General features: G+C 42.6%; 1 protein-coding gene across 2 annotated transcripts in view; it reads left to right on the plus strand.

Moving 5' to 3' along the window:
* The window catches only part of grik4 (glutamate receptor, ionotropic, kainate 4), a 321,139-nt gene that overhangs the window by 97,122 nt on the left and 200,852 nt on the right, over window positions 1–23,165 (plus strand). For both annotated transcript variants that reach the window (XM_052467210.1, XM_052467212.1), the window contains exon 2: window positions 230–363. In XM_052467210.1, coding sequence (XP_052323170.1) covers window positions 282–363 — 82 coding nt within the window. In that variant the 5' untranslated portion in view covers window positions 230–281. The remainder of the gene's footprint in view (window positions 1–229; window positions 364–23,165) is intronic.

Genomic DNA, 23,165 nt, shown 5'->3' on the forward strand with positions numbered 1-23,165 from the left:
AGATGATCGGTGGCGGTTGCTTTGTGTTCTCAGTGTGCATGTGTGTGTTTGCTTGTGTGCATATGTGCGTGCGAGTGTGTGCATGTGTCTGTGTGTGCCTGCGCGTATGTGTGCGCTCGTCATAGATTCTTCGATTATTTTTCTATGGTGTGCGTGCCTATCTGCATGTGTACGTGTGCATGATCCATGCGTCTATATAATCCATACATTTGTGTGTTATGTTCTCCAGGTGGCTGTGACAGGGGGACCCCCGGGGCAGGACCCATGAGGAGTCATAGAAGATGCTCGCAGCCTGGGCGCCTCTGCTCCTCTTAGCCATGTGGGTGAGATGTACCTCCGCTGGGCCGCTCTCCTTCAGAATAGGTAAGTAGTCTGACCTCTGTCCCTGGACCCAGCATGGCTGGAGGGCACAACTCGCCTCTCCCCTGCCTCTCCTCGCTCCTTATTCAAAAGGCGCCATCACAAGAGCTCCTCTACGTGTAATTCTAGGCCTGGTTGAGAGTGTTGACTTGCTCTGACAACTGATTGCTTCCTCAGTGCATCTCAGCAGCACTTTGACGAGAGTTTGGTATCACTCCAATTGTACTGTAAACACGAAGAGGCGCTATTTTCTGAGTGTTATATTCTGTCTGCTATTTCTGATGCAGCAGAAAGGTACTTTCTTGTGTGCAACCGGGTACCTTAACCAAACGGCTAGAAAATTTCATTTTCTGCTACCATTTCCCGAGCCGCAGTGAAAAACACAAAGTGAGTGTCAAAATGAGTCATGATATTATACTTTGCCATAATTGAGTGTTAGCTGGGAAAACCAGTTACCTGTTTAGATACATTTTAGTGTATGGTGTTTACAGGCCCGTACTCATTTTCACACAGAGATGAGCGAGAGGAAATGGTGGGTAGAGATGGAGGACAGGGGTCCTCCTATCATTACATTAATTAGCCGATCCGTAGCCGGCTATCCACCAGCCGTAGGACTGGGTCTGGGGCAACAGTGACCAGGACATCTCTCTCTCACAGCAGCAGCAGCAGAGGCCACCTCAACATGGGCTGATTTCTCCCAGCAACCACTGTGACGGCAGACAGAGGACCGACAGACTAACAGCAGCATAACAGCAGTTTATATTGATTTCTAGTGTGCCATAACTTTAACAACAACATGTATATTGGGTAACAAGCCATGCAGGGATCAGAGAAAGGTCTGGCACTGTGAATGTGCCTTGCCGATCAATAATTAAAGTGCCCAATATGCTCGCAGAGAAACTTCTCAGTTTGCTTTAGTCCATCTCCATGCAATCGCGACAGGGAGCAACAAACACACAGCCTCCCAGCTAGCACATTTGGTTCCTTGGAAGTTGTGGGAACGTACGTTTTGGATTTCCCAATGGTTCTGGGAACAAAGCCAGAAGTTTCCTGACCGGTAAGATGGAAGGTTTTTTAAATGTTTTGAGAACGGAAATTACAGGTTATTTGTAGGCTTTCTTTAAGCTTTCAATAAATCTTTTAATACATTTGCTAGCTTTAGTTCGGGTTAACTGTTTTGAACTCCAAGCACAGATTGGACACATGGAAATTCATTTGCTTTGGCATTAATCATGCAGGCGTATTTGTTTTTTATTGTGGCATGGCATTAGTGATATTCAAACCTATGATCTTCATTTTAGTCTATTCAAACACACCCCATTTCAAAGGAAACAAGCACTCATTTAAAATGAGGTGTGGCCTACATACCTGAGCACACTTAACAAGATAGAGGAGATAGAATGTTAATGCTGAGAAAGGAATGCTAATGTTTTTAAATAACATTCTTAGAACGTTCTTTGAATGTTACTAATGTTTTCTTGTTGTTTTTATGGAAAGTTTTCTTAATGTTCTGAGAACATGCATTTAAATAGGACTTTGAGGAAACCTGCAGAAAACATTGTGTTGAAGTAGTGAAATTCCCACAGAAGAATCTTGTTTTTAACGTTCTCTGAACGTTCTGAGAGCACAACTTTAAATAGAACCATAAGGAATCTAAGGAACCTGCAGAAAACATTATGCTCAAGTACTGAAATCTCCACAGAAGAAAGTACATGGTTTCTTAACGTTCTGAGAACATGACTTTAAATAGAACCATAAGGAATCCTGTAGGAAACATTATGCTGATATACATAAATTCCCACCTATGAAACTTATGGTTCTTAGAATGTTATGTGCTAGCTGGGTCTCCTGCACCATTCCCAGAACGTTGTGGGAAGGTTGTATGCAAATTAACCATCTGACAACCACCTTCTCACCAAGCGCTAAGAAACATATGGTCCTTAGAACGTTATGTGCTAGCCGGGTCTCAGAATTCTCTTGGATGATTAGTGAATGCTGTATTATACCTCCTCCTCCACCTCCTCTGTTTTCTCCTACCCTCCCTCCCACCTTCCCTCCCTCCACCACCACACATCTCTCTACAAAGGTACCTCCATAATGTTTATTCCCATCTTGTTTTAGTTGATAGTTAATTAGGCGGTCAGGCCTGTGTTTTCCCCTCTCTCTGATGTCAGGCGGCGGGAGCTAGCCGCCGTTGAAGCCTGTCAGGGGCACGCCGCGGCGCCGGCATTAGCATCGGGGCTGTTAGTTTCACGCCTTTGCCTGCCGCCCACTGCCGCGCTCCAGGAGGGGATATTTAACAACCCTAGTCCCCTCGAGTCCTGCCTGACTACCGGAATGCCACTGTCTGGCCTTACTACAGAATTAATACATTGCAACAGGCCTAAATAGCACCGCTACGCTAGCATCACACCCCACTGCCAGACAATAGTCAAGTTGTTGAGCACAGGTGAAACGAGGAGAGAAGGATGTTGTCTTTGGTTGAGTCTTAATTCTCCAGCCTTTTCCAGAAGTGTGCACTTGCACACTCCCAGTCAAGGACTTTAGTAAAAAGGATGTGATTGGTGTAAACTTTGGCTGGGGTGAGTTTCCATTCATTGTGAAATTCATGTGAGAAAGTGTGCAAGTGTAAACGTTGGGAGAAGAGTTGGAGAATCTGGATGCAGCACATGCCTCTTGTTTGGCAGATTGGTGATAGATTTGCAGAATACAGTATGGTCAGATGATTGAGATGACATGACTGCGACTGGTGTGGTATTTGATTTACCAAGGAGGCTCATAACAGAACCAATTAACCAGTAAGCATGCACTGTTTTGATTATGCTCTTTTTTGGGGGATAGATGAGGAGTCCATCCAAAGATCCAGCTGATGATGTCATGAAAGTTGGAAAGGTATAACTATCCCAAATACACTGTCATTCTGTTAGACAGGTGTCATCCAACCTCCTTGATTTCACTAGCTGAAATTCGTATTGCCTACATACAGTATTTCTAATTTAAATGTACAATATGCAATCTTAAATTGCTAGAACAATGTTGCTACGTGATGCCAAAACAGCGTTATACAAAAAAAAAAGCTTGATGTTTGAGTTCGCCTCATCTTTGCTGTGTTACATTCATTGACTGTGTTTCCAAGGAGTTATTTTCAGTTCCGCAGACAAAGTTAATCATTAGTCAGATTAACCAATTATGGCACCGGGATGGCTGCCATTTTATGGGCTCCTAGCCAATTGTGCTCTTCTGTTTGTTCGCATTTGTAACTTTTTTTTAACATTAATGTTTCACCGCCATCTTTAATGACCGAAAAGAGCTTCTGGAAATCAGAAATCCATTTCCTCTAAAGAATCGGAGGCAAAATATTTGCCCCAAAACCCCATCATTAGCATGAAGAGGAAACGCCAATACAGGAGCGGCAGATCCGGCTGCCTGGTGAGAATTCGTTGGCAAGTGGATAATCCGCCTTTACCATCCACCCTACTGGCGAACGTGCAATCACTGGAGAATAAACTGTAATGTCTTATGTTTCATGGAGTCATGGCTGAATGAGGACATGGATAATATACAGTTGGCTGGGTTTTCCGTTCGTCGGCAAGACAGAATAGCAACCTCTGGTAAGACGAGGGGTGGTGTTCTGTGTCTATTTGTCAACAACAGCTGGTGCGCGATCTCTAACATTAAGGAAGTCTTGGGGTTTTGCTCACATGAGGTGAGATGCTCTGGTATGCTGGCCTTCTAGGCTGAGTTCCTCTGTCCAGTGTCTGTGTTCTTTTGCCCATCTTAAGCTTTTCTTTTTATTGGCCAGTTTGAGATATGGCTTTTTCTTTGCAACTCTGCCTAGAAGGCCAGCATCCCGGAGTTGCCTCTTCACTGTTGACGTTGAGACTGGTGTCTTGAGGGTACTATTTAATGAAGCTGCCAGTTGAGGACTTGTGAGGCGTCTGTTTCTCAAAATAGACACTCTAATGTACTTGTCATCTTGCTCAGTTATGCACCGGGGCCTCCCACTCCTCTTTCTATTATGGTTAGAGCCAGTTTACCCTGTTCTGTGAAGGGAGTAGTACACAGCGGTGTACGAGATCTTCAATTTCTTGGAAATTTCTAGGATGGAATAGCCTTCAATTCTCAGAACAAGAATAGACAGACGAGTTTCAGAAGAAAGGTCTTTGTTTCTAGCCATTTTGAACCTGTAATCGAACCCACAAATGCTGATGCTCCAGATACTCAACTCGTCTAAAGAAGGACAGTTTTATTGCTTCTTTAATCAGGACAACAGTTCAACTGTGCTAACATAATTGCAAAAGGGTTTTCTATTGATCAATTAGACTTTTACAATGATAAACTTGGATTAGCTAACCCAACGTGCCGTTGGAACACAGTGATGGATGCTGATAACGGGCCTCTGTACGCCTTTGTATATATTCCATAAAAAATCTGCCATTTCCAGCTACAATAGTCATTTACAACGTTAACAATGTCTACACTGTATTTCCGATCAATTTGTTGTTAATTTAATGGACCAAAAAATAGATTTTCTTTCAAAAACAAGGACATTTGTAAGTGACCCCAAACTTTTGAATTGTGGCATACACACATATATATATATATATATATATATATATACACGTACACACACACCTCCCTGCAGTGTTTAATAGAGATTTCTCTCCTGGTAAATGCCCTGTATGAGTGACAGACTCGGTGCAGCATGAATGACAGATGACCCTCTTTCCGATGGAGGCATACAGTCTGCGACTCACTCATCAGCGCCTCATATCAATTTGCCCGCGCTGTGCGCTGCACACTGCAGCATCGTCACACCACATGTAGCTGCTCCGTGGGGAACTAGCTCGATCTAACCGCTATAACGAACACTGGGGGGGGGCCTACAACATACCGTACTGTCGGCTCCCTGCTTTAATATGGACAAATGTGTTGAGCGGTGGGCTTGTGGTGGCAGCCAAGCAGACGCATGTGTTTTATATCATAGCGGGCGACGTTAACCTACATGGTCTCCTTTCAAGACATGCACAGGTAGCGGTTGTGACAGTGGGGAAAATGTGTGCCCGTTCGAGTGGATGGGATGCACTGTAATCAGCCTGCAGGGAGGTAGACTAACCCAGAAAAGAGGAAGAGAGAAGAAACGAGGGAGGAGAGGAATACTGTAGTAGCAACTCCAGCCATTGGCCATGAGAACGAAGACAACAGTTTATTGATACGTCATGTTTTGTGCTGATGTTGCACTGCTGGCGATGCTTCTCGGGGTTCTGATCTGGTTAAAAATGAATGATCTTGGTTATTAGGCCTGTATCACAACAGGTGGGTATCAATATATTGATTCACAGATGGAAATGATACATATGTATCATGCTAACATCCCCGTATGGCTACACATCATTCAACAAATGAACTCAATATAGTACTCACTAAATGATACCCTCACTCATCAATAAATCATAATGCACAATGTAAAGTATTATTCATGACAAGGGTCACAGTAAATGGTGGTAGGGAGGTTTTGGTCTGGGGCCAACAATTTGAGCATCACTACTCTACAGTACAGCAGCCTGGTCCCAGATCTGACGGGACAAACAGATCTGAACTAGGCTAAGCGAAACCTGTCCTTAAAACCTTTTCTTGACATCATTCCATGTGGTTCTTGTTGTCTTTATGTTCAGTGTTTACACAGTGCCAGTCAAAAGTTTGGACAGCTACTCATTCAAGGGTTTTTCTTAATTTGACTATTTTCTACATTGTAGGATTTAAAAAAATTGATTTAACCTTTATTTAACTAGGCAAGTCGGTTAAGAACTAATATTTATTTACAATAATAGTGAAGAAAACAAAACTATGAAATAATGCATATGGGATCACGTACAGTGGCAAGAAAACATATGTGAACCCTTTGGAATTACCTGGATTTCTTCATACATTTGTCCTAAAATTGTATCTTGATCTAAGTCACAACAATGGACAAACAGTGTGCTTAAACTGATAACACATAACTTATTGTATTTTTCTTGCCTATATTGAATACATACTTTTTCCAACCTACACTGTGAATGTTTAAATTATGTGAACCCCTGGGCTAATGACCTCTCCCAAGCTAATTGGAGTTAGGAGTCAGCTAACCTGGAGTCCAATCAATGAGACGAGATAAAAAAACAATCACAACATTTGACTTTGCTATTAACAAGAAGCATTGCCTGTTGTGAACCATGCCTCGAACAAAAGAGATCTCAGAAGACCTCAAATGAAGAATTATTGACTTGCATAAAGCTGGAAAGGGTTACAAAAGTATCTCTAAAAGCCTTGATGTTCATCCGTCCACAATAAGACAAATTGTCTATAAATGGAGAAAGTTCAGCACTGTTGCTACTCTCCCTAGGAGTTGCCGTCCTGCAAAGATGACTGCAAGAGTACAGTGCAGAATTCTCAATGAGATGAACAAGAATCCTAGTGTCAGCTAAAGACTTATAGAAATCTCTGGAACATGCTAACATCTCTAGTGACAAGTCTACGATATGTAAAACACTAAACAAGAATGGTGTTCATGGGAGGACCCCATGGAAGAACCCATTGCTGTCCAAAAAAAACATTGCTACACATCTGAAGTTCGCAAAAGAGCACCTGGATGTTCCACGGCATTGCTGGCAAAATATTCTGTGGACAGATGAAACTAAAGTTGTTTGGAAGGAACACACAACACTATGTGTGGAGAAAAAAAGGCACAGCACGCAAACATCAAAACCTCATTGCAATTGTAAAGTATGGTGGAGGGAGCATCATGGTTTGGGACTGCTTTGCTGTCTCAGGGCCTGGACAGCTTGCTATCGTCGAAAGAAAAATGTATTCCCAAGTTTATGAAGAAATTTTGCAGGTGTTGTAGGCCACCTCCAGTGTAGGGCCATCTTTCCGAAAATTGAAACTCAACAGAAGTTGGGTGATGCAACAGGACAACAACCCAAAACACAGAAGTAAATCAACAACAGAATGGCTTCAACAGAAGAAAATTTGACTTTTGGAGTGGTCCAGTCAGAGTCCTGACCTCAACCCGATTGAGATGCTGTGGCATGACCTCAAGAGAACGGTCAACACCCAACATCCCAAGAATATTGCTGAACTGAAACAGTTTTGTAAAGAGGACTGGTCCAAAAGTCCACCTGACCGTTGTGCAGGTCTGATCCGCAACTACAGAAAATGTTTGGTTGAGGTTTTTGCTGCCAAAAGAGGGTCAACCTGTTATTAAATCCAAGGATTCACATACTTTTTCCACCCTGCACTTTGAATGTTTTATATGGTGTGTTCAATAAAGACATGAAAAAGTGTCATTGTTTGTGTGTTATTAGTTTAAGCAGACTGGGTTTGTCTAATGTTGTTACTTAGATGAAGATCAGATCACATTTTATGACCAATTTATGCAGAAATCCAGGTAATTCCAAAGGGTTCACATATTTTTTCTTGCCACTGTAGTTAACAAAAAAATATTAAACAAATCAAATGTATTTTAGATTATTTTAATGTAGCTACCCTTTGACCTGACACACATTCTCTCTACCCGCTTCACCTGGAATGCTTTTCCAACAGTCTTGAAGGAGTTCTGATGTATGCTGACTACTTGTTGGCTGCTTTACCGTCACTCTGCGGTCCAACTCATCCCAAACCATCTCGATTGGGTTGAGGTCGGGTGATTATGGAGGCCAGGTCATCTGATGCAGCACTCCATCACCCTAGTTTCATCATAGCGCTTGATGGTTTTTGCGACTGCACTTTAAGAAACTTTAAAAGTTCTAGACATTTTCCAGATTGACTGACCTTCATGTCTTAAAGTAATGATGGACTGTCATTGTCATTTCTCTTTGCTTATTTGAGCGGTTGTTGCCATAATATGGACTTGGTCTTTTACCAAATAGGGTTATCTTCTGTATACCACCTCCTACCTTGTCACAACACAACTGACTGGCTCAAACGCATTAAGAAGGAAATAAATTCCAGAAATGAACTTTTAACAAGGCACACTTGTTAATTGAAATGAATTCCAGGTGACTACCTCATGAAGCTTGTTGAGAGAATGCCAAGAGTGTGCAAAGCTGTCATCAAGGCAAAGGGTGGCTACTTTGAAGAATCTCAAATGTAAAATATATTTTGATTGGTTTAACACTCTTTCGGTTGCTACATGATTCCGAAGGTGTTATTTCATAGTTCTGACGTCTTCACTATTATTCTACAATATAGAAAATAGTACAAATAAAGAAAAATCCTGGAATGAGTTGGTGTGTCCAAACTTTAGACTGGTACTGTACATCTATTGGTTCTTGTCCTGTTTTCATTGGGTCCTGTCCAGTAATAACTTACATTAAATGTTTAATGGGACACAGTCAATCAGTCCAATCACAGAATCCCACATTAATTTCTGAATTGTTATTAGACTCTTGGCCTTGGCCTTGGTTACAGTATGTTTTTGGGTGCTGACCAAAAACACTGTCATCAGGTCCCTTTTCCCCCATGCTTCAGTTATTTAATCATACAATCGATGACAATAACCATAATGGTGGTATTCTGAGTATTTAAGCTTTATACGTTTAACTATAAGAAGCTGATGAATGGGTGAACTGTGACATATCTTTGAGCATGGAAATAAACGGCCTCATTGTCTGAATGTGGATGGAATAGAAAGTCATCTGGATAAAAGAGAGGAAGACATATTTCTCTGTCACGAAATATACCTTTTAACAAACCAGTTAGGCTTGATGACGTGTTATTGTCAGGGTATGCTGGATGTGTTTCACATTATATCCATGAACCATATAATCGAGCTATGTGAAAACCTGCTCTCGGAATAGAGGTGAAGCTCTGAGAAGTGGAACAAAGGGAACAGCCATTCACAAATGAGCAAAGTGAACCATTTGTTATTAACACGTTCCATTGCGGATGTGTTTAAACGAACGACCCATTTTTTCCCCCCCAGTTCCTCTCAGACACACACACTTGACAACTATTCGCGTTGCTCTGCCCCTCTGAATTGTATTTCTCCAAGGAGATGATCAATGCAGAGTGACCTAACGGTCTCCTATTTCTCTCGCGTCTTTTTGTTTTGCAGCACAGGTCCCCCCGCATATGAATGTCTTGGTTGCGTGCTGGAGACATCTCATGTTGTTAAGGGAAGCAAGGTCGGACATACTGTAGATAGTGTCACACTACACTTCAAGTAAAAAATGATCAGGCGGTCCAATTTAGGCTAAATAAAGTGTGTTATTTCACTCTCGAAGATTAGTAATAAACTATATATACAAAAGTATGTGGACAAATGAATGGATTCGGCTATTTCAGCCTCACCCTTTGCCGACGGGTGTATAAAATCGAGCACACGGCCATGCAATCTCCATAGACAAACATTGGCTGTAGAATGACCTTACTGAAGAGCTCAAGTTACTTTCAACGTGGCACCGTCATAGGATGCCACTTTTCCAACAAGTCAGTTCTTCAAATTTTTGCCCTGCTAGAGCTGCCCCGGTCAACCTTAAGTGCTGTTATTGTGAAGTGGAAACGTCTAGGAGCAACAACAGCTCAGCTGCGAAGTGGTAGGCCACACAGGCTCATAGAACGGGACCGCCGAGTGCTGAATACTGTAGCGCGGAAAAATCATCTGTCCTCGGTTGCAACACTCACTGAGTTCCAAATTGCCTCTGGAAGCAACGTCAGCACAATAACTGTTCATCGGGAGCTGCATGAAATGGATTTCCAAGGCCAAGCAGCCACACACAAGCCTAAGATCACCATGCGCTATGCCAAGGGTCGGCTGGAGTGGTGTAAAGCTCGCCGCCATTGGACTCTGGAGCAGACATTGGAGACGATTCCGTGTTCCCAACCTTGTGGCAAAAGTTTGGCGAAGGGCCTTTCCTGTTTCAGCATGACAATGCCCCCGTGCACAAAGTGAGGTCCATACAGAAATGGTTTGTCGAGATTGGTGTGGAAGAACTTGACTGAAGAGCCTTCCCAGAAGAGTGGAGGCTGTTATACTCCATGTTAATGCCCATGATTTTGGAATGAGATGTTTGACGAGCAGTTGTCCGCATACTTTTGGTCATGTAGTGTAGTTGTCATGGAAAGTGAGAGGTCACGGGCGGACTGTGACAAAAATTCAGCCCTAGCATTTTAGCCACACCATCCCACATCACCGTGCGTGCACCCTTCCCCCCACGCTACTTACACACACACAGGCAGTAAATCTACTGACATATGACATAGGCAGTACACTATAGTACAGAATTTCTCAACCAACTGTTACTCTACCAGTGACTGGTGAAACATAGTTCTCCTCATTTTTTAACAAGCTCTTTTTAACCAGCTCATGTTTAAGACAAGTATAACATATAAAAGCATCACTGGAGACACAAGTCACCACTATAGCCGTGCCTCTGTTGCCTCCCTGTTGTGCAGTCCGTTTCTGCATCTTCTCTGCTGTCACTCTGTCTGTCTGTCACTCTGTCTGCCACTCCTAAGTGTTAATTGCTATTACATATTCAGCCAACATATTAAGGAAGTGGTCGTACATCTGTGTCTTTCTGTTTTCTTCCTTACCGCCACTGCACTCGCCTCTGAGCTGTCTCTGCTAAGCCTAGCTTCCTTTCCCACAGCTCTGATACCAGAGGACTAGATTATTATTATTAGATTATTATTTTTGTTGTTGAATAAATGCCCAATAGATGACTATTGGCTGATAACTTATAAAATCATAACTGCATAGTATCACAATTTATATTGCAAATATAAGTGCCTGGCTTTCATATATCCTAAGGGTTAAGTACTATTATCGGCAGTGCATCTGTCTCGCTCTCTCTTGCTCTCTCTCTCTCTCGCTCTCTCTCTCTCTCTCTCTCGCTCTCTCTCTCTCTCTCTCTCTCTCTCTCTCTCTCGCTCTCTCTCTCTCTCTCGCTCTCTCTCTCTCTCTCGCGCTCTCTCTCTCTCTCTCTCTCTCTCTCTCTCTCTCTCTCTCTCTCTCTCTCTCTCTCTCTCTCTCTCTCTCTCTCTCTCTCTCTCTCTCTCTCTCTCTCTCTCTCTCTCGCTCTCTCTCTCTCTCTCTCTCGCTCTCTCTCTCTCTCTCTCTCGCTCTCTCTCTCTCTCTCTCGCTCTCTCTCTCTCTCTCTTCTTCCTACCTCCACTGCACATTTGGAAAGTATTCAGACCCCTTAACTTTTTACACATTTTGTTACGTTACAGCCTTATTCTATAATGGATTAAATAAATACATTTCTCATCAATCTACACACAATACCCCATAATGACAAAGCGGAAAAAGTTTTTTTACAACATTTTAGCTAAAAAAGTTTTTAAACAGAAATACCTTATTTACATAAGTATTCCGAAATATGCTATAAGACTCAAAATTGAGCTCAGGTGCATCCTGTTTCCATTGATCATTCTTGAGATGTTTCTGCAACTTGATTGGAGTCCACCTGTGGCAATTTCAATTGATTGGACATGATTTGGAAAGGCATACTGTCTATATTAGGTCCCAACTTGACAATGCATGTCAGAGCAAAAACCAAGCCATGAGGCCGATATAATTGTCCGTAGAGCTCCGAGACAGGATTGTTTCGAGGCACAGATCTGGGGAAGGGTACCAAAACATTTCTGCAGCATTGAAGATCACCAAGAACACAGTGGCCTCCATTATTCTTATATGGAAGAAATTTGGAACCACCAAGAATCTTCCTAGAGCTGGCCGCCGGCCAAATTGAGTAATCGGTCGAGAAAGCCATTGGTCAGGAATGTAACCAAGAATCCGATGGTCACTCTGACAGAGCTCTAGAGTTCCTCTGTGGAGATGGGAGAACCTTCCAGAAGGACAGACATCTCTGCAGCACTCTACCAATCAGGCCTTTATGGTAGTGGCCAGACGGAAGCCATTTCTTAGTAAAAGGCACATTACAGCCCGCTTGGAGTTTGCCAAAAGGCACCTAAACGATTCTCAGACCATGAGAAACAAGATATCCTGATCTGATGAAACCAAGATGGAACACTTCGGGTTGGATGCCAAGCATCACGCCTGGAGGAAACCAGGCACCACTCATCACCTGGCATCCCTACGGTGAAGCATGGGGTTGGCAGCATCGTCATGTTTTTAGCGGCAGGGACTGGGAGACGAGTCAGGATTGAGGGAAATATGAATGGAGCAAAGTACAGAGAGATGCTTGATGAAAACCTACTCCAGAGCGCCAAGGACCTCTGACTGGGTCGAAGGTTCATCTTCCAACAGGACAACAACTCTAAGCACACAGCCAAGACAACACAGGAGTGGCTTCAGGACAAGTCTCTGAATGTCCTTGATTGGCCCGGACTTGAACCCGATCGAACCTCTCTGGAGAGACCTGAAAATAGCTGCACAGCAACGCTCCCCATCCAACCTGACAGAGCTTGAGAGGATCTGCAGATAATAATGTGAAAAACTCCCAAATACAGGTGTGCCAAGCTTGTAGTATCATACCCAAGAAGACTCGAGGCTGTAATTGCTGCCAAAGGTGCTTCAACACAGTACTGAGTAAATGGTCTGAATAGTTCTGTAAATGTCATTATTTTTATTTCTAAAAACTTGTTTTGCTTTGTCATTATGGGGTACTGTGTGTGGAATGATGAGGGGAAAAACAAGTTAATCCATTTTAGAATAAGGCTGTAAAAATGTACAAAATGTAGAACAAGTCAAGTGGTCTGAATATTTTCCAAATGCACTTTATACACTGACTATACCAGACATTAGGAACACCTTCCTAATATTGAGTTGCACCCTTTTGCCCTCAAAACAGCCTCAATCCATTGAGGCATGGCCAGTATAAGGTGTTGAAAGTGTTCCATGGGAATGCTGGCCCATGTTGACTCCAATTCTTCCCACAGTTGTGTCAAGTTGGCTGGATGTCCTTTGAGTGGTGGACTATTCTTGATACACACTGGAAACTGTGGAGCATGAAAAACCCAGCAGCATTGCAGTTCTTGACACAAACCGGTGTGCCTGGCACCTACTACCAAAGGCACTTAAATATTTTGACTTGCTCATTCATCCTGACTGGCACACATACACAATTCATGTCTAAATTGTCTCAATGCTTAAAAATCCTTCTTTAACCTGTTTCCTCCCCTTCATCTACACTGATTGAAGTGGATTTAACAAGTGACATCAATAAGGAATCATAGCTTTCACCTGGATTCGCCTGGTAAGTCTAGGTCATGGAAAGGGTTAGGTGTGATTTCTTCAAACCAAGCTGCTTACCTATTGCAGATTCAGTCTTCCCAGCCTGGTGCAGGTCTACAATTTTGTTTCTGGTGTCCTTTGACAGCTCCTTGGTCTTGGCCATAGTGGAGTTTGGAATGTGACTGTTTGAGGTTGTGGACAGGTGTCTTTTATACTGATAAGTTCAAACAGGTGCCATTAATACAGGTAATAAGTGGAGGACAGAGGAGCCTCTTAAAGAAGAAGTTACAGGTCTGTGAGAGCCAGAAATCGTGCTTGTTTGTAGGTGACCAAATACTTATTTTCCACCATAATTTGCAAATAAATTCATTAAAAATCCTACAATGTGATTGTCTGGATTTTCTTTTCTCATTTTCTCTGTCATAGTTGAAGTGTACCTATGATAAATTACAGGCCTCTCATCTTTTTAAGTGGGAGAACTTGCAAAATTGGTGGCTGACTAAATACTTTTTTGCCCCACTGTATAAACACCTAGACTAGAAAAACCCCTAGACATACAAAAACTAAACAAACCACCCTCGTCACACCCTGAACTAACCAAAAGAATAAAGAAAACAAAGATAACTAAGGTCAGGGTGTGACAGCGGGGATTGTGGTGATATAACTCCCTGCTATCAACCAATCAGCATTTGGTAAAGTTTTTATAAATTATAAATAGCACTCACTTTAGCTTCAGGACTGCAGAAAAAAGAAGAAACCCGCACACTGCTCTTGATAGTATCACTGCTCTATAATAAGCTTTACGCATCGGCCTCAAGGCCTGAGCTTATGAAAGAGCAGTGATACTATCAAGAGCAGTGTGCGTGTTTCTTCTCTTTTTGCATCTTATTCAACTGTTACCATGCACCTGTAACAAAGATAACAAAGCTCAGATGTGTGAGTGCCTTGTGAATTTTGAGATCAAGGACTGCAAAAAGATTAGTAAAGGGTTTATTAATGTGGGAGTAAGGATTAATACATGGGCAACACAATTTATAAATGCCTCATAAATGGTTTATTACGGACCTTTAAAATAAAGTCTTACCCATCCTAGTTGTGAATGAATAAACACATATTAGACAAAAAATACAAATCACTGAATAAATTTCGTATAGATGACCATTGGCTTATATAATAGCCTAACTACATATTTGAAATTAGTGCCTGTCATGTGTTCCCCCATGCCCACTTAGCTAAAGGCTACATGTAATTCAATAGAAGAAAACAGAGAGAAGGAGACTGTCAGTTCCTTAGTGTTTGGCTTCATAATACAGCCATTGGCTACATTAAGGAACTAACAGTCTCTCCCTCTCGCTCTGTTTTCTTCTATTCAACTCAATATTAAACCTGCTTTGTTTGTCATACAACGATGCCGAGACTAGCTTATGTGGATGCAGATGGATTTACGACATTGTTCTTCGTTTGACAGTGCCACTGATGCGTATCTTTCAGCCACAAAGTGAATGAAATAGGTGGGAAATAGGCAGAACTTTCCAGCCTACTGTGGCGGTGGCTATGTAATGTAATACAACACCAAAGTCACTCGTTACTACAACTCATAAACGAAGACCCACTCGCTGGCTAAAAAGACAGATTCAGAAGCGAATAAACATTAATAAAACAAGTCAAATACACAGACAGTCCCCAAAATGAACAGAGGATTATTTAGCCATGAGTATGCATTAATTCAATGTTTCATTGCAATAGTTTATGACTTGTATTTCATTTTAAAAAGCAGTATCACTGCATTTAATGTCAAATAGATGGTTATTGGCTTACTGTATGTGTTATAGAAGCCAATCGAACTTTTTAGGCTATTGCAAGTTAATGACTGTCATATGCGCTTCTCCAAATCCCCCCTTCCCTAATTAGGCCTGAGTGTTAATTAGCCTACTATTTCATATGATATACAGCCAAAATATTATCTGGCAGCAGTAGGCTAAATCTGTGTCAGTATGTGCATCTTCCTCTTCTCAAATATATAATGACACCAGAGAAATTCCTCAAAAATCATTTAAAAAGAATTAACAAGCCCATGTGCCGCCGGCCGTGTCCCTTTTTTAAAACGTCGACCTGCCCACCCAACAATAAGATGGTTTGGCCCATCTGGAACTTGCCAGAATTGCCAGATGGTCAATCTGTCCATGTAAGAGATGTTTGATTAATGGTGCCTGACGTTTGCAACGACACGATACCACAAAATTGGGGAGGAAAAAAGTGGTAAAAACAAAAAAAGAAGCCATGATTAAAATGCTAGCAGGAGATAGTCAGTCACTGTTGGACCCTGACTTCTTTGCAAGGTGACTCCACTGCCAAGTAGCTGGCCATGTGAATAGAAATACGGGGCCATCGGAACAGGGTAAAGCCAGACCCACCCTGTGTGGTCACAGGGTAGGTCTGGCTTTACCCTGTTCCGATGGCCCCTTATTTCTATTGGCAGTGGTGTCACCTTGCAAAGAAGTCAGGGTCCAACAGTGACTGACTATCTCCTGCTAGCATTTTAATCATAGCTTCTTTTGTTTACCACTTTTCCTCCCCATTCGGTAGCTACAGTCTTGTCCCATCTCTGCAACTGCCATGCGGACTCGGGAGAGGCGAAGGTCGAGAGCCGCACCTCCTCCGAAACACAACCCAGCCAAGCTGCACTGCCCGCTTAACCCAGAAGCCAGCCACATCAATGTGTCAGAGGAAACGCTGTGTACCAGGAGACTGTGTCAGCGTGCATTGCACCCGGCCCACCACAGAAGTCGCTAATGCGCAAGAACATCCCTTCCGGCCAAACCCTCCCCTAACCCGGACGATGCTGGGCCAATTGTGCACCACCCCATAGGTCTCCCGGTTGCGGACGGCTGCAACACAGCCTGGACTCGAACCAGGATCTCTAGTGGCTGCGACCTTAGACCACTGCGCCACTCGGGAGGCTACTCATGGCTTTTGACATGCAGGCTGGTTGAAAAGTGTCGGGCTATCATGGCAGGACATATTACTTTTCACATTTGTTTTCCTTCAACCTTAGCCTATGTGTATTTAAAACAGACAGCTCCAAAGATAGCAAAATTTGTTTGTTTTGGAAGTCCAAAAACGGATGCACCAATCCCAGATTGTGCCTTCAACTTTCAATTAAAGTCTCGGGACATGCTGCTTTAGGTTAGTGTTCTCTAGTTTGGAATTAAACTCGTACCACAGATAATGTAGTCTCTAGTCATCTGTTGGGTTTCAAAACTAATTAGTATTTCTATTCTGCATGCTATATTAAAACAAATGGGATCCCAATAACCTTTGTTCCTGTAAATTCAATCACTGACTCATTATCCCGATGCCAATTTGTAAAAGTCTGTCTCTTACTGGAATGCTATAGATAGTGTGGAAATAGGTGTCGATTACATCTATCCAGGAATCAAAGATAATCATTCCATCACTCTCACATTGGGCAGTTTCTAGCCACATATCTGAATAAAGTGGAGTAGAGGTTCTCTTTAATAACTAACGTGTGTCGGTTAAGAGAAGTGTGTCTTCAATATGTTGCGGTAGAACATTCTATTCAATTCCATACACTTTACTTGTCCCCTTAGAGCATTACAATCAGGGCCATAGCGGTCCGATACACACAACCACACAGGCACAAGAGTACATTAAGAGTACACAGACTACAACAATGACTTGAAAGTGCAAGGCCAATAAATATCAAAAAGTAAATCTTCTACAGTAGCTTTTTAAACTCGACCTCTCTGGGAAGCAAATGGTAGCAGCTGGTACACAGCGTGTGGTCTAACTTCTCATCACATCGCAGGACACTCGGCTCAACCGATTCTTTTTTTTTCTTCTCCTCACAAAACCACTCTATTCTCCGCAGCTTAGGAGAGGGGGATGGGAGACGTGGAGGGGGACGGGCGGTCGAAGCTATACGCTAGATAGAGCAAGGGGATGGAGATGAGGAGGCGGCTGAGGTGAAATGAAAGGAAAAACAGTGTGAAAGAGATAGAAAGGAGGGGGGGGGGGAGAGAGATGTCATATGTCTGTCTTTTCCGTGGCCCCGCAGCGATGCAGCCCTCCTCTGGTGGACGGTATTCCGCCCTGAGGGAGAGGCAATCTCTCAGCGGGTGTCATTACCTGTCATTCAAGTTAACTGAGGAAGCAGATAGACATTGGCGGTGGGGCTGACAAACAGGCTCTCAGACGGAAGGGGAAAGGGAACAACGGAATAATACGGCACTGGAAAAACTAATTATACTCAAATGGGGAAATACAAAACCATACGTGTGCATTGTATTTTAATACTCATACTCAACACAATGGATTTTGTTAACATCTCTCAATAGGAATGGGAAATGGTATATCCTCTGAGGACATGAAATGTTGATTTTCACCTTTGTGCTCAATGCCATCCTCACAGACAGGCAGACGCGCTTGCGAGCATAGCTTAACTTGTTGTCAAAAAGAAACGTTCTGCAGACTGGTTTTCAGGTTGACCCAGTCATGCTCTGACAGGGTGCCTGCACTTCTTGACAGTTGGTAAATGTACTTTCATTATTCAAATAAAATACCTCGCCTTTTGACAAGAGCCCTATATGCCCCCATTGGCCCTGGTCAAACGTAGTGCACTCGAGGGAAATAGGGTGCCATTTGGGATGCAGCCTCGGATAGAGTACTGCCATGCTTCATTAAGATTTAATCCAAGGTACTGAAAGCGGTTGTTCTACCCCCTGTCTATGAGCAGTGAGTGGTGTGATCAAGTCACTGAGGTCAAGTCCACTCCAAGCCTTCCAGAAAGGGGTCTGGTGGAGGAGAAAAGAATACATTGGTCTATTGGAAATATCAGTCAATTGTTAAAGACCAATGTAAGTCCATGTGGGGCAGAGGAGTGGTGATTTTGTGCTATGAGCTGGTTCCAAGTCAAGCGGAGAGACTCACTGTGAAGAATTGCTATAGATGTCAACTGGTGCAGAGAGAGCAAGGGACACAAATCAATAGTTCAAGGAAATGCTTGAACTTAAAATGGTTGACATTCATTTCGTGCAACACGCTTAATGGAAACTGCAAATACAGTGTGTGTAGAATTATAATTGTTTGTTTAAAAAGTTTAGGACATAAAGTACATTATTAAAACGTCTTATGGCTTGGGAGCAGAATTTCGAAGTCTGGATGAGAAGCATGCCCAAAGTAAACTGCCTGTTAACTCAGGCCCAGAAGCTAGGATATGCATATAATATGTAGATTGTGATAGAAAATGCTCTATAGTTTGCAAAACTGTTAAAATAATGTCTGTGAGTATAACAGAACTGATATGGCAGGCAAAAACCTGAGGAAAATCCACCCAGGAAGTGGGATTTTTTTTATGTGGGTTTTCAATTAGAAAAAATGAAAAAACAAGTTTCAATTGAATGCCCATAGAGTATCTAATGGTTTAGGACCCAGATTGCAGTTCCTATTGGCTTCCACTAGATGTCAACAGTCTTCAGACATTGTTTCAGGCTTGTTTTCTGAAAAATAAAGAAGAATGAGACCTTTTTGTCAATGGACTGAGGAAGAATGCAGAGCTGGTTTGCACATGCGTGACTGATTGTGCGAGTGACCGATTGCGCGCCCTTCATTGTTTTTCCTTTCTATTGAATACGCTTTTGTCCGGTTGAAATATTATCGATTATTTAGACAATTGACAACATGTGGATTAATTATAAACATCGTTTGACATGTTTCGACAAACTTTACCGGTACTATTAGGATGTATTCGTCTGCATGTTTGGACCGCCTTGGAGCCAGTGGATTACTGAACAAAACACACCAACAAAACTGTGTTTTTGAGGTATAAAGAGGGACTTTATCGAACAAAACTAACATTTATTGTGTAGCTGGGACTTTTGTGACTGCAACCATATGAAGATCTTCAAATGTAAGTGATTAACTTTATCGCTATTTCTGACTTTTGTAATTCCTTTACTTGGTTGTAAAATGTTTGTATGCTTTTGTAAGCGGGGAGCTGTCCTCAGACAATCGCATGGTTTGCTTTCGCTGTAAAGCCTTTTTTTTATCTGACACGGCAGCTGGATTAACAAGAAGTTAAGCTTTATTTTGATGTACAATACATATATTTTCAAGAACGTTAAATATTTGAATTTAGTATTTTTGAATTTCGCGCTCTGCAATTTCACTGGATGTTGGCCAGGTGGGACGCTACCGTTCCACACCCCCTAGAGAGGTTAATCGTCAAGCCGATTTATAACACTTGTATTTTTTATGAATGTTTATAATGACTATTTCTGTATTTTGAATTTGGCGCTCTGCAATTTCACCGGATGTTGTCGAGGTGGGTCGCTAGCGGAACGCCTGCGCCAGAAAGGTTAACTCACTGCTCTTAGGACGTCATTGAAAGTAAGAATTTGTTTTTAACTGACTTGCCTAGTTAAATAAAGTTCAAATCATTTTTTTTAAATACCTCAAATGACCCATAAATGGACCACTCTGAACATTCCTCAGAATTATTTTTTCACCACTTACTTATGTCTATGTGTGGGTGTGCAAGTTGTATATTATTATAATGTTTCTATTGTTACTTCTTCAGATGATCATAATAACCCATTATACCCAATATTGTTACTTTAACTCTAGTAACTCATTGTATATTTGTGTTACATCACAAATTCCTCCTTTAGACTAGTGTTCTATTCATACAGGGGTTTAGATATTTACACTAGTTCTATTTAACAGCATAATTGGAAATCGTTCTCTCTTCTTTCGTATCTCCATACATAATAACGTTATACATTACCAATCAAAAGACTGGACACACCTACTCATTCAAGGATTTTTCTTTCTTACATCAAAACTATGAAATAACACATACTGTATAGTGTTATGTTGTAACAAAAAAAGTGTTAAACAAAGCTAAATATATTTAGTAGCCGCCTTTGATGACAGCTTTGCACACTCTTGTCATTCTATCAACCATCTTCACCTGGATTGCTTTTCCAACAATCTTGAAGGAGTTGCCACATATTCTGAGCACTTGTTGGCTGCTTTTCCTTCCCTCTGTGGTCCAACTCATCGCAAACCATCTGAATTGGGTTGAGCTCGGGTGATTGGAGGCCAGGTCATCTGATGCAGCACTCCATCACTCGCCTAAGAGCAAACCAGATGGGATGGGATATTGTTGCAGAATGCTGTGCTAGCTATGCTGGTTAAGTGTGTCTTGAATTCTAAATAAATCACAGAGAGTAAAGCACCATCACACCTCCTCCTCCATGCTTCACAGTGGGAACCACACATGTGGAGATCATCCGTTCACCTACTCTGCATCTCACAAAGACATGGCGTGGCATGGTATGAACCAAAAATGGACTTTAGATTTAGATTTCCACAGGTATAATGTCCATTGCTCATTTGTCTTGGCCCAAGCAAGACTCTTCTTATTATTGGTGTTCTTTAGTCATGGTTTCTTTGCAGCAATTCAACCATGAATGCCTGATTCACACAGTCTCTTCTAAACACTTTTTAAAAACCTTTATTTAACTAGGCAATTCAGTGAAGAACAAATTCTTATTTTAAATGACAGCCTAGGAACAGTGGGTTAACTGCCTTGTTCAGGTGCAGAAAGACAGTTTTTTTTTATCTTGTCGGATCAGGAATTCGATCTTGCAACCTTTCGGTTAATGTATGTGCAATATACACTGCTCAAAAAAATAAAGGGAACACTTAAACAACACAATGTAACTCCAAGTCAATCACACTTCTGTGAAATCAAACTGTCCACTTAGGAAGCAACACTGATTGACAATAAATTTCACATGCTGTTGTGCAAATAGAATAGACAACAGGTGGAAATTATAGGCAATTAGCAAGACACCCCCAATAAAGGAGTGGTTCTGCAGGTGATAACCACAGACCACTTCTCAATTCCTATGCTTCCTGGCTGATGTTTTGGTCACTTTTGAATGCTGGTGGGGCTTTCACTCTAGTGGTAGCATGAGACGGAGTCTACAACCTACACAAGTGGCTCAGGTAGTGCAGCTCATCCAGGATGGACCATCAATGCGAGCTGTGGCAAGAAGGTTTGCTGTGTCTGTCAGCGTAGTGTCCAGAGCATGGAGGCTCTACCAGGAGACAGGCCAGTACATCAGGAGATGTGGAGGAGGCCGTAGGAGGGCAACAACCCAGCAGCAGGACAGCTACCTCCGCCTTTGTGCAAGGATGAGCAGGAGGAGCACTGCCAGAGCCCTGCAAAATGACCTCCAGCAGGCCACAAATGTGCATGTGTCTGCTCAAACGGTCAGAAACAGACTCCATGAGGGTGGTATGAGGGCCCGACGTCCACAGGTGGGGGTTGTGCTTACAGCCCATAACCGTGCAGGACGTTTGGCATTTGCCAGAGAACACCAAGATTGGCAAATTCGCCACTGGCGCCCTGTGCTCTTCACACATGAAAGCAGGTTCACACTGAGCACATGTGACATACATGACAGTCTGGAGACGCCGTGGAGAACGTTCTGCTGCCTGCAACATCCTCCAGCATGACCGGTTTGGCGGTGGGTCTGTCATGGTGTGGGGTGGCATTTCTTTGGGGGGCCGCACAGCCTTCCATGTGCTCGCCAGAGGTAGCATGACTGCCATTAGGTACCGAGATGAGATCCTCAGACCCCTTGTGAGACTATATGCTGGTGCGGTTGGACCTGGGTTCCTCCTAATGCAAGTCAATGCTAGACCTCATGTGGCTGGAGTGTGTCAGCAGTTCCTGCAAGAGGAAGGCAACGATGCTATGGACTGGCCCGCCCGTTCCCCAGACCTGAATCCAATTGAGCACATCTGGGACATCATGTCTCGCTCCATCCACCAACGGACTGTCCAGGAGTTGGCGGATGCTTTAGTCCAGGTCTGCGAGGAGATCCCTCAGGAGACTATCCGCCACCTCATCAGGAGCATGCCCAGGCATTGTAGGGAGGTCATACAGGCACGTGGAGGCCACACACACTACTGAGCCTCATTTTAACTTGTTTTAAGGACATTACATCGAAGTTGGATCAGCCTGTAGTGTGGTTTTCCACTTTAATTTTGAGTGTGACTCCAAATCCAGACCTCCATGGGTTGATAAATTTGATTTCCATTGATCATTTTTGTGTGATTTTGTTGTCAGCACATTCAACTATGTAAAGAAAAAAGTATTTAATAATAATATTTCACAGCTAGGATGTGTTATTTTAGTGTTCCCTTTATTTTTTTGGAGCAGTGTATTTTTCTGCTAGTGTTAATGCACAAATGCACACTGACAGAAGAATCATACTTTATGCACAAAGAAAATATATTAGATTGACATGTGTGTCATTGGGAATATTAATCAAAATAAATAAATGTTTGCGAACAACAGGATGTGCTTTAACCATTTAAAAGGGAACCACAGGCAATCTTGGTTATTTTCTCTGACACCATATTCTCCACGGGCTTGCAGATATGACTCTGGGTTTGTGACACCATTGAAGTGACAGTCTGGAAATTGAGTGCCAGTCATTCTCGACATTCATTCACATGATGCTGGCTGCCTGAGGTTCAGGCTCATTTCAACCCAGGCTAGGTCCATAATCCACACGCATTATTC

Source organism: Oncorhynchus keta, chromosome 18 (assembly GCF_023373465.1).
Source record: "Oncorhynchus keta strain PuntledgeMale-10-30-2019 chromosome 18, Oket_V2, whole genome shotgun sequence".
NCBI lineage: Eukaryota > Metazoa > Chordata > Actinopteri > Salmoniformes > Salmonidae > Oncorhynchus > Oncorhynchus keta.